Source organism: Protopterus annectens, chromosome 14.part0 (genome assembly GCF_019279795.1).
Source record: "Protopterus annectens isolate FY-2018-M chromosome 14.part0, PAN1.0, whole genome shotgun sequence".
Classification (NCBI taxonomy): Eukaryota; Metazoa; Chordata; order Ceratodontiformes; family Protopteridae; genus Protopterus; species Protopterus annectens.
In genome coordinates, this window is record NC_056748.1 from 956,143,668 (window position 1) to 956,156,660 (window position 12,993).

At 42.7% G+C, this 12,993-nt stretch overlaps 1 protein-coding gene across 1 annotated transcript in view; it reads right to left on the minus strand.

Moving 5' to 3' along the window:
• Positions 1 to 12,993, minus strand: part of LOC122789363 (tyrosine-protein phosphatase non-receptor type 13-like) — a 2,815,362-nt gene that overhangs the window by 822,441 nt on the left and 1,979,928 nt on the right. The window contains exon 34 of the mRNA XM_044056752.1: positions 1,552 to 1,713. Within this exon, the coding sequence (XP_043912687.1) occupies positions 1,552 to 1,713 (162 nt within the window). The remainder of the gene's footprint in view (positions 1 to 1,551; positions 1,714 to 12,993) is intronic.

Genomic DNA, 12,993 nt, shown 5'->3' on the forward strand with positions numbered 1-12,993 from the left:
AGCTGTTGGTGGGGGAGGGGTGCAATAACAACAAATACTGTTGTCTAGGAAGAAATGGAAACAGATGATCCGCTGTGGCGGCCCCTAACGGGAACAGCCAAAAGAAGATGATGATGACTGTTGTCTAATCTGTACAAATGTCCACACCCTGACTCCACTAGTACTCACACTCAGTTGCCCCATGAGTTTGAGGCCGTAGGTCTGTTACAATCACAACCACAAAACATCTCTCAAAAGACCTTGCGTATTAAATATATGCAAATGAGGTATGCTCTGCATTCATGAAAACAGCTGTCACAGTCCTCTGCTAAAGTTATGTCATGTCTACCCAGAGATACAATATAGTGGATTAAATGCTAAAAGTCAGCAGAGTGCTATGTGCTACACATTGTAAAGCAATATACTGAGGATGTACTCCAGTTAGTGTGAATGGACGCCAAGAGGTCTACATTGTAGTGGCATGCATCATACAGCAGTAGAATTGAACTCTTTACAGTGACCTCCCAAAACTTCAACATAGACTTGTTTTCCATGCATGCTGGCATGTTTCTTGGACAACTGTAACTTGCATGGAGTGCCCACAGTGATCATAGTGCTATCAAGATGGATACATTATAATACACATGTACCATAAACTGCAGATATGGTGAGGTACTTGGTTTCAAGATGTCGCTACATATCTGCCTTCTGCTCTGACCATATCAATGGCAGCTGAAAGTAAAGTCTGTATGTATACACACTAACTCAAAAGATTTAGTCTTAAGAGATATACTACTATGAGAGCATATATAAGGCACACTGTTCACAGCCTATTTACGGGACTGCACACCACATTAAAGAATCTGCCTGCCCAAGAAAAGAATAAAGAATAGGAATAGTAAATAATGAAACATCTTCTGCACTCAGAGAATCGCCTTTTAGTTATTTTCTCATGAAGGTCAGTGGTTGCAGTCTTCAAAGGAATCTTGGTGAATATATAGGAAATAGAAATATATACATGGATTACTGAAGAGGTCACAAGTTTGACTTATCCTATGAACCTGTAAACACAGGTGTACCCCATATTCAGTTATAATGCGATAAAACAAGCCAGGGTCAATACTATACAATTATAATTAGCATCTAGACTTGCCTTTGTCCTAGCAATTACTCTGTAAAACACAGGGCAGCTTCCAAGTAGTGGGCTATCATCTATATAAAGATTTTTTTGTAGTGAAGTTATAAATGATTGGAACAGCTTTCTTGAGAATGGTACAAGATCAAATAAAAAAAAAAAAAAACTGAATTCATGAACGCATCAGAGAGGGCATTAGGAGGTTGGAAATGTATAAAGTGCTGTTTAAGACCTGCAGCTTGTCCAGTAATTAGGCAAAATGGCAGCCAGGAGGGCCAAGACGACCTGATGTCTCATTAGAGTCTGTACTTTTGTGAGATAAGACTTCATACAACAAATGCAGCTACATGTTTTAGTCAAAAGCAGTATATGTGTGTATATATCAAGTACTTTACTGAAATGTAAACTGTATTTTAAGTGGAAAAGAAAACAATTACTTCCAATAAAATGTCTCCAATCTGAAGTCTGCCATCCAGGTCAGCAATACTACCAGGGCTGATGGCTTTCACGGTAAGTTCAGATCCATTGTTGCCACCAACCAGTGCAAAGCCTAGGCCTCCAGACAGTGGTTTCTCCAGATCTATTAGTAGTAGGCAGCTCTGAAAAAAAAAACAGCAATATCAGTGTTATAATCTTAAAAAAGAGAGCAGACATTGTATTCTAAAACTGTAAGACAAACAAAAATTATGACTATTCCTTATGCTCTTCCTGCTTTTCTGTGTAAAGTAAACTGAATTAAAAGGCATATTAAATACAACATCAGTACAAGCAGTGAAACTCAAATTTCAATGTAAACTACAGTTTGGAAAAATAAATCACTATTAAACAGTCTCCTCCTTTTTAATGTTTCACGTGAAATCAATCATACTGAGTTTATCATTAAGAAAAAGTTATTCTCCCATTTGGCAGATAAACAAATACTAACAGACTCCATTCTAATAACAGCCAAGAGCAGGTCAGTTCCATGTTGCTAGTAAACTGGGTGCATTCAGAGCCAAGGTACAGGAAACCCGAATGGATGTGGGTAAGTCTTGGGGTCAGTGGTCATCTGTCTTCCTCTGAAGGAAGACATCAACCAAGTCCATAACAAAGACTAACAGTGATCTTATCACTATAAGCTAAAGAATCCTTTTCATCCTGAAAACATGAGGAGGAAAGTGGGAGAAAATACACATTTTTTTCTTTTCTTAAGACCAGGGAGAGCAAGATTAACATTGGTAGAAACAGCCTATTTTTCTGTTTTAAGAAGAACAAAGTACTTGATGGCAAACCATGAGTAGTCAAAATGCAAAGTACAGGCATATCCCATGCCCAAAAGATAGATGGAAGCCTGATCACTGAAAACATGGATAAACAAGACAATGTGAGTGAACAGTCACAAGTCAGTCAAGAGAAAAGTGTCCGGATGGACTACTGATGGCACTACAATAGACATCTGTAACTCAGACGTCTGATGCTGCAGTGTTAGTAGTCTGGCATCCACTGCACAGATGTCAGAATCATATTCACAGTCCTTGGACATCCATATCATAGCAAACAAAGTTTGGAAGTGCACTGTACACACATAGTCTCCACTGTAACTGTTTATGTGCTGCATACCACTGTAAAAACATGTCTTTTGTAATTTGTGTGTATACTGATCATGTCTAAATAACTAAATGTGTCTGTAATTTTTCTTTGTGGAGCTTTTCTCACTGGGCCTCTGCTGAAAAAGGGCTTTTCGGCTCAGTCAAATGTAAAATAAAAATAAATTAGGTCACAAACACTGTCAGCAGAGAAACCTGAATTTCAACCAAAACTGGAACTGCAGCAGATGGCCAGAATCTTAAGTCACATGGAGGTTGGAGACTTAATTTTATATACAATCTGACCATGTTATTGTACCCATATTAGCATCAATCATTGAAGCATGGCAGCCTGTCCATGAGTGGTTGCCTCTCCTGTAACCCCTTACACTTGAAAGAATAGCAAAACTGTTGCAGATTTCCGGTCATATAGTGGGAAGGAATGACATTACCCAATGGTATGAGATGACAGCTCACCCAGTAAATAAGGCTTGAGGGCCTTGTTTTACCCATACCTGCTGTGGCATACCAAAGCATGTAATTTTAACACTTTTTTGAAAAAACTATTTTCCCGAGCTTCTGTTTTCTCATTAGAGTTTAAAAAAGGTTTAGTTTAAATTTCAGCCTTCTTATAATAACCAGAAAGTATATCAGATTTTAAAGCAGGGATGCAAGGCTCTAAAATATTTCCCTGCATAACAATGCTTTTAATTTCAAACTGCTCCTAACAGAGGTTTTTCGTACTAAACAAGCAGCAGTACCATGATACTCTGAAAGAGAATAAATACTGATGGTGATAGTCCTTTGGGATCAAAGGAGCACTGACTGGTCACTTTCTTTTCAAATGTCATTAATATCTAGTTAAAATAATACACAAAATATAAAGTCCATCGGGGTGAAACAGTGACCCAAAACACAAGCGATTAATAAAATGAAATAAAAATGGTCACAGAAATGCATCCGAAGAGCTAACATACCAGCACAGAAATCTTATACACAAAGTAATAAAAGCATCATCATGATGTCAGCTCTTCGGCTATGTTTCGGTGCCCGTTTTTATTTCATTTTATTACTAGGTACAATAATGTCTATTATGCAACTATAATTAGGGGGAAACAATTTGGTAAAAATTCCTGCCAACATGAAAACCTAGGACGTAAGCAATAAGTTCATGAAGCAAAATTGCCTTGTAGCAAAAGAGCTATGTAAGGTATTAGAAGGACCTTCACTGATGGACAAGCATTTCTCCTAAAAGTGATGGTTCAAAACTGCACACAGGGGCACCCAAATGTTAGAAAAGATCAAGATGGGAAATTAAGTCCAGACTAATTACAATCCATGACAGGATTCATGTAGCAGTGACTCTTATGATAACCATTATGTGTTCAGTTGACAGAGCCCGTTACATCTCCTTCAAGTGATTACTCATTGAACAGTGATGTCTGCAAAAACTGAATGTCTTGTAAGCTACAACTATAATGTAAACAATCTTAAAAAGGATTTTGCATTACTTAAGATAGCATTTTCATATCCCAAAGTCTATTACTTTGTGGAATAACCTAAAGTAGCTTGCCAAAGTTTTATGAAGAGACAATAACTGCAGTTTTTAAAAAGGAGGAAGAAATTAAGAGAGAGAAAGAAATATTATCGAAAGATTATATGATAATGAGACTATTTTATAAAAAATGGACATAGTGTTGGGTATTGTATAAGCAGAAGAATAAAAAAAAGAAGTTATGTTCTCACCATAATGTTCCATGTGAGTTGTTCATCTCGCCTTTGTTCTTACACGTGGGTTCGGAGCCGATCCATCGGCTCCGAGTCGGCCGCTTTCCAAGTTCTAGATCTCTTAGAAGCTCAAGACAGTCCCTATCCCATGATGCTCTGCTGCCAAACCCCAGATCTAGTTTACTGAAAACCAGCAAGAAACACAACTAAGCAACCCAATATAATAAAGTAACTATTTACAATTAGTTACAAGATAACCTGGCTGACAAGAGGATACTAGCAAGATCAAACAGACCACCCGCCATACCCGTTCTTCCAGAACATGGAGGGGGAAGGTGGGAGGGAGTGCAAGAACAAAGGCGAGAAACAACTCACATGGAACGTTATGGTAAGAACATAACTTCTTTATGTGAAGTTGTTCAATCTTGCCATTTGTTCTTACACGTGGGTAGTGTCCCAATCACCCTAATCCTGGGGGGCTCACGGGAGTACATTCCTGAGAACGGTGGAAACAAAGGAAGCCCTGTCTCTAGAGGCCCTGTCCACTTTGTAAAGAGTAATAAATGTATGAAGTTTGGACCAAGTAGCAGCTGAACAAATGGTGTCCAAAGGTAAACTAGCTGCATGAGCTAAGGACGTAGAAACAGCCCTGGTAGAATGAGCTTTCACTTCACTTTCTAAAGGTTGATGGAATGAAGAATATGCAAACTTTATACAATCAGAAAGCCATTTGGACAACGTAACTTTGGATACTGAAAAGCCCTTCTTATTGTCTGCATGGGAAACAAATAGATGATCTGATTTTCTGAATCCTTTTGTTCTGTCCACATAAAATCTCAGTTGTCTATGAACATCAAGCTTATGCAACATGTATTCCAATTTACTGGCATGATGCCTGAAATAAGTGGGAAGTTCAATGGACTGGTTCAAGTTTGCTTCAGAACAGACCTTCGGGAGAAAGGATGGATTTGTTCTTAGAGACACCCTGTCGGGGTGAAAGACCAAATATTGGGGCCTAACAGAGAGTGCTTGAAACTCAGTAACTCTACGCGCCAAAGTAATGGCCACTAAGAAAACTGTCTTCCAAGAAAGGAACTTCAACGGACAAGAAGATACAGCCTCAAATGGGGAAGCATGAGTTGAGACAGCACCAAATTTAGGTTCCAGGGAGTAATCGGATGTCTGATAGGGGGTCGAAGGTGATGAGTCCCTTTCAAAAAGGCTTTACATAATCTGTGGGACATAATGTTAGAACCTCCACATCCCACATGGAAGTTAGATATGGCAGCCAACTGAACCCTTATAGTAGCGGCTGCCGCTCCACCGTGGAAAAGTGAAGTAAAAAATTCCAGAATGCTATGAACAGGGGCGATAAAGGGATCAATACCATGTTGAGAAGCCCAATGACCAAATCATTTCCATTTACTGTTATATAGTTTCCTGGTGAAGACTTTATTGGAGGAAACCAGAATATGCTGAACCGCGGGAGACAAATCATGAGACCTGGCTATGTTGTGAAGTGGAGCAGCCAAGCTGTCAATTTGAGGGATACAAGAGAGGGGTGAAGAACTCCCGACAAATGAGTCAGAAGGTCTGGCACTGGGTCCAGAACCCAAGGTTCTTCCACTTGGTATTGTTGAAGGAAGGGGAACCATATCTGCAGAGGCCAAAATGGGGCTATCAGAATAACAGTCCTTCCCAGGCTTTTGGCTTTCTGTAAAAATTTGGGGATCAGCGGGGATGGAGGAATGGCATATAGGAGACCCGAGGGCCAATCATGTACAAGTGCATCCCTTGGGATGTCCCCCAGTGGAGGGTATAGGGCAAAGTAGGGATGCAAAAAGGTCACAGCAAGGCTGGCCCCATTTGTAGAATATCCTTTCCGCCACTCAGTCTTTGAGGCACCACTCGTGAGGCAACAGAATGGCTCTGCTCAATTTATCCGCTATCACGTTGGATGACCCCGGGATGTGCGTTGCTATCAGGAAGTGCCCAGTGGATACAGCCCACTGCCAAATTCTCAGGGCCTTTTGGCATAAGGGGTAAGATCTGGTTCCCCCTTGCTTGTTGATGTACCAGACTACCGACATGTCTGTCTGTATTGCAGTCGTCTCCTGAGGTAGAGAATCGTAAAAGTGTTGCAACGCCTGGAACACCGCTCTCAACTCCAAGACATTGATGTGCAATCTGGATTCCATCTCTGACCAAGTACCTTGGACAGTTCTTCCCTGACACAGCCCCCCCACCCTATCAGGGAAGCATCCATGGTCACTGTGGATGTTGGAGGGGGGAGTACAAATGGATGACTTACAGTAACTTGGTGGCTGTTCAACCACCAAAGGAGGTCCTTTTGGCAAGTATTTGTCAGCAGAGTCTCATGTGACATTGGAAGTTGTTGATAAGACCACTGTGTGAAGTGTAACCACTGGAGTATCCTCATGTGCATGCGCCCCAGAGGAACCGCTATGAGAGTCGCTAACATGGTGCCTAACAGCTTCAGAACTTGGAATGCAGAGACTTTCTTTTCCATCAACAAAACAGATACTTGGTTTCATAAAGAGATTACTCGTTCTTGAGGCAATCTGACCAGGGCGGTGGTGGTGTCTAGTTCTGCTCCTATAAAGGAAATATACTGTGATGGCAATACAGCAGATTTTTCGAAATTTAAGGTTATGCTCAACTGGTACCACAGGCTGATAGTGTAATCCCTGTCGTGAATCAGTTGATGCCTGGTGGTGGCGGTGAGGAGCCAGTCGTCGAGATATGGAAACACCCGGAATCCTAAATGACTCAGGTGAGCCGTGACAACTGCCATGCATTTGGTGAACACTCTGGGGGCTGTGGTAAGACCAAAGGGCAGAGCTCGGAATTGGTAGTGACTGGCCCCTATCCGGAAACGCAAGTGATCTCTGGAAGGCCTGGCCATTTTTATGTGGCAGTACACATCCATCCAATCGCCCATTTTGAGAAATGGGATTATCGACTGAAGCGTGACCATCCGGAACTTTTCCTTTTTGACAAAGGAGTTGAGATTGCGGAGGTCTAAAATGGGCCTCCAGTCCCCTGTTTTCTTTGGAACTAAAAAGAACCTGGAGTAAGTTCCGGATTCTATTTGGTTTGCCGGGACTGGCTGGATGACTCTTTTTTTCTAGCAGCCTCTGAATTTCTATGGCTGCTAGACTCTGCAGACTGGTTGGAACATCTGGGATTCTTATCCGAATGGAAGGGAATTCTGAAAAGGGAATGATGTAGCCTCTGGTCATTATGCTTTTTACCCAGGAATCTGATGTAATTCCTAGCTAGGCATCTGGGTATAAAGCTAAGTGACCCCCGACTGCCTCCTCTCAGGAGCGCTGATAGGGTTTGCCAGGGAACTGCTCCCTGTCACCCTGGTTCTGCGGACCCCCTCTGCCACCTGGGTGGCGTCTACCATTATACACCCCTCCTCTGCCACTGAAGGGGGTTTCACTACGTGTGTTCTGGAAAGCTCCTTGGGACTTTCAGAACCATATTTTTCCACCTCTCTGTCCGTTGGGGTATGGTCTAGTGGGGGTGGAAAAACAGACTCCTACGGCAGATAGAGTCTTTCCTTCCTGATCACACCTAGTGAGTGTCTCCTTGACTTTGGGCCCAAACAAGGAGGAGCCATCAAATGGGGTATTCACAAAGGAAGACTTGAAGGCTTCCGCAAAGGAGCATAAGCACATCCAGGATTGTCTCCGCAGAGCTATCGCTGAACCCGCTGTCCGGCTCGATCCCTCGGCTGCATAAGAAATAAGCCTCATGGACAAGTTTACAATGGAATTAAGGGTGTTAAGCTGTGCTGTCACTTTCTGGGAGACAGCATCACCTGTGTTGCCGTGTAGAGTATCTCCAAGCTCTTTTAGGAGATCTCGTTGAAGACAGGTAAAATGGGTTAAATAGTTAAGCAATCTCATTGCAAATGTTGCAGAACTAAAGATGCATTTCCCATATCTGTCCATCGTCCTGGAATCTCTATTAGGAGGATGGACAGAGGAAGAGGTGTCTGACATCTCTTTCTCGGTGGCTGCCACCACCACCACCATGGCATCAATGGGAACTCCCTTTGTGAGAAATGACTTATCCTGAGGGCAGGTGATAAATTTGTTGGGCCACCGAGGGACCGGTTCCATAGAATCAGGAGACTCCCACGCCTTTCGAGCGATCAAGTCCATTAATTCATTGAAAGGCGGAGTTACCCAGGAGGTGGAGGGCTGAGACCCAAAAGCCTTCATGAGCACCGACTCATCCTCAGTTGGGGTAAGGGACTGCCAGTCACCCATCTGCCTTAGTATTTCAAGGATGTCTGCAAAGGAGACATCCTTAGAGGAGGACCGTGGGGACCCTTCTGATTCCTCCAAGTCGGTGTCTGATGTTAAGGATTCCTGGGGGGAATCTAAATGCCTCCTCTTACAGTCTTTTCCTGGAAACTTCATCAGTGGGGGCATCTGGTGAAGTCTCGGTCAAGCAGGGGTCTCCCAATGGGGTTACCTGAGGCTCTGGGTCTCGGCGCTTAGTGGGAACCTGTGGTGTAGAGATAGAGTACGGCCCTTTAGGGGAGGAAGAGGAAGGAACCGAAGAAGTGAGGGTCTTAGCAGACATGACCTTCCTCATGGCATCAAAGGCACCGGTTTCCCAACCCGAGGAGTCTGCCGGTTACGAAGAAGATATCAGCCTCCCAGGGGCCGAGACCACGGGCTCTGAACCAGAGGATGGAACTGAGCTCATCTGTGCCAAAGCCCCAAGAGGGAGAGTTGGAACCAAAGCGTTGGTTCGACTACCCTCCTTGGAACCAGCGAGAGAGTGTCTGCTCCGAGACTCTTCAATCGGAACCGAAGAAGTCAAGGCCGAAGGAGCCGAGAGCACTGGAACAGGCCTTGGCTCCAAGGGTTCCACCACTAGCGGATTCTCTCTTTCCAGCTCAGAAGGCTTGACTGGCCTCGGAGGAGGAGCAGAACTCATGGAAGGAGGGGTTGTAGGCTTCGAAGCCAACTGGGTCGAAGCAGCAAGCAATTTGGCCAGGGCCAGGTTCACCAAAAGTCTCTGTATCGCTCGGTCCACATCGATGTCAGAAAGGGCACCGGAAGAACAGGTCAAAGGAGCCGAAGAAGCCACTGACTTAAGGATCGGAGATTTCAAAACCTCCGACACCGGTTCCAACACAATAACTTGGCTCCGATGTAAGATCTCAGTGCACGGCTCCGAAGGCTGTGGAGCTGGCAACCGAGTCTTGCCAGAGGTGCTCGGAGCCGTAGACTTGTGCTCCGAAGACACCTTAGACAACTTCGACCCCTTCGTGGACTTGGAGGTCTGGTCAGTCTTATCCAATAAATCCTGGAAGTCCGATTTCAACAGTCCTCTGTCTATCAATTTCCTTCTCTCCAAGAACACCCTACCACTGAAGGAATGGCAGATAGAGCAGTCCTCCTGTAAATGTAGTGGACCCAAACAATAAACACAAGAAGTATGATTATCCGTGATGGACATCTTTTGCCTACAGCCACACTTTTTGAAACCAGATTTTTGCTTTTCTGACATTGTGAAAAAATTGTTCCAACACCACCACAAAACTCACACGTTCAGATCCCTGAACTGCAATAACTATAGAAAGAAAAACAAATTCTCAATACAGACTATAAGGGAATAGGGTATTAAATTTGACAGAGCCCTGTCAAAAAGAGTAAATCAAAAAAGGCTAAAGACCTAGGAGCAAACCGCTCCGAACTAAAAACAAAATACTAGCATAGATTACCTACTCTAATACCACCAAAAAGGAAGGAAAAAGTGAAGCCTCACTAAATATCAGATCCCTGATAGATATTAAAGTCTAAATATACAAACATATAATAAAAAAGAATACTGGCCCGAGCTTCTTCAGAAGATCGTGTGATCCATTGCAGCGGCAAACTAGATCTGGGGTTTGGCAGCAGAGCATCATGGGATAGGGACTGTGTCTCGAGCTTCTAAGAGATCTAGAGCTTAGAAAGCGGCCGACTCAGAGCCGATGGATCGGCTCTGAACCCACGTGTAAGAACAAATGGCGAGATTGAACAACTTCACATTAAATATTTAGAAGTAGAAGGAAGAGCAAAGACATTTTATGGAATTACAAGAAAGAGACAGTAAAAGAAAGTGACAATGAGTTGATCTAGTTGTTTGGGATTTGGGAAATTAAGATTTAGCAACAGATTGGGAAATTAAGATTAAGCAATAGACTGAATATTAGTGCCCACCCTAACAATATCATCACTGCAAGCATACTACCTAATACCATTAGTGACCACCACCCAGCATATATCCTACTCAAAACCACCCCAATGCCAGGGCAACACCAACACAAATCAACCAGAAATTGACTAAGTTCCAACCATCCATATTTAATGAAACCTTAGATAAAGTAAATTGGGAACTTTTACTTTTAAGTCAAAAAACTTTTAAGTTTTTTTTTTTTTACTTTTAAGCCACTTAACGAGGCTGTTGAGTTCTTTAATTCAACATTCCTAGAAATTATAAATAGGCAAGCACACACCCACCAAAAACGAATAAAACATAACCATTCAAGCTGGCTCTCAAAATCCACCAAAGCCATCATGTCCACAAGGGATAAAATCTGGAAATCATGGCAGAAAAACAAAGACCCTACAATTCTAGTACAATACAAACAACTCCGTAACCAGGCAAAACATCTAATAACCAATGTTAAAAAAGCCCACTGCCTCTACCTACAAAGCCAACATAAAAATAATCCAAAAAAATTCTGGTCCTCCATCAACCATCTATTACATCCAGGTTCTCAAAGCAACCCATCCCCTGACCCACACAAAACCTCTACCGAACTTGCCCCCCTCTTTAATTCCTACTTCATTGACACCATAGCTAACCTAATCACCGCCTTTCCTATGGTTAACACCACCACCACCAAGACAGCTAATGACCAAACCATCCCAGAAAACAATCTTACACACAACTTTAACCTAATATTCTCCCCCATACCCACTGCCACAATAAAAAAAAAAACTTGTACTTAAGCTTAAACCCTGTACTCTAGCCCCTAGCAATCTATCCCCACACTTCCTGCATCTAGCTGAAAACTCGATAGCTTATCCCAATACTCATTAACAGATTAATTAAAGTGTCCCTTGTCCCAGACATCTGGAAAAAAAGCATTCATTCTCCCCTTACACAAAGGTGGCACCCAACACAGACACCACAAACCTTTGACCCATAGCTATTGTATAACCCCGCTCTAAAATACTGGAAAAATGCATCCATGCCCAACTCCTTAACCACCTGCTTGAAAATCAAATTCTGTCACTCACTCAGCATGGTTTCAGACCAGAGCACAGCACCACTACAGCCCTCCTCTCCTTCCTGGGCACAGGATTCTGGTAAAATAATTGCTTCTCTTTTCCTCGACCTCACCAAAGCTTTCGATACCATTTCCCACACTATCTTCCTCTCTAAGCTATCTATCCTCCACATTTCCCAACCTACCCTACAACAGTTCAATAGTTCTCTCTCCAACAGGCAGCAATCCACCAAATGGCAACAGTCTTACTCTCCCTTCCTCAATACTTCCACAGGGGTACCCCAAGGCTCCATACTTGGTCCTGTCTTATTTAGCATCTTTATTAACAACTTTCACACCACTCTCTCGCAATGCTCAGTAATCCAGTATGCTGATGACTCTACAATAATATGCACTGCAAATTCCAGCTCTGAACTCCAGCATATCACCCAGAATTCCCTCACCTCTACTGAATCTTGGATGTTTAACAATCACCTTGCCCTAAATCCAAAAAAAAAAACTAAACTAGTAATTTTTGCCCCTAAGAAAACCACTCCCCTAGATAAAAAAACTCTTCAGTATACAAGCCCAAGACAATACCACTATAGAGGTTGTCCCACAAACTAAATTACTAGGCATTATTACAGATAAAATGCCTAAGCTTTGACCTACACATAAACAGAAACATGAAAAAAACACACCAAAAGCTCGGTATGCTGTACAGGCACCAACACTTTTTCTTAGCCTCTCTACTAGACAAACCCTTGCAACTACATGTTTATTACCCTCTCTCCTTTATGATGCCCCTCTCCTCACTAATATCCAAAATTCTACAAAATCCAAACTTGATATGTGTTACAACAGAATAACCAAATTTCACCAAAGCCAAATTCTCATCTCACCACTATAACTCACTGAAACAATTAGGCTGGTTGGAACTCCCCCACCATCTCTCATTCACCCAGCTAACTACAGCACACAAAATAATCTACAGACTGTCCTGCTCTCTCAACTCTACTTGCCAAATACCAACCCAGCAGGCAACTAAGATCTGAAAATCATCTACTTCTAAAAGTAGAAAAGCCCACCTTACTGGCTGGTCAACTGCCCTACTCCATCATCGCCAAACTATGGAACTCGCTTCCTCCTTCTATAAGAAACATGGGCAGCACCACCACTTTCAAACAAACACTGAAAAGTCATCTCAACTCTTCCTGGCTATGTACCTGCTCTATAACATCCCTTCCTGGCTATGTACCTGCTCCATAACCTAACCT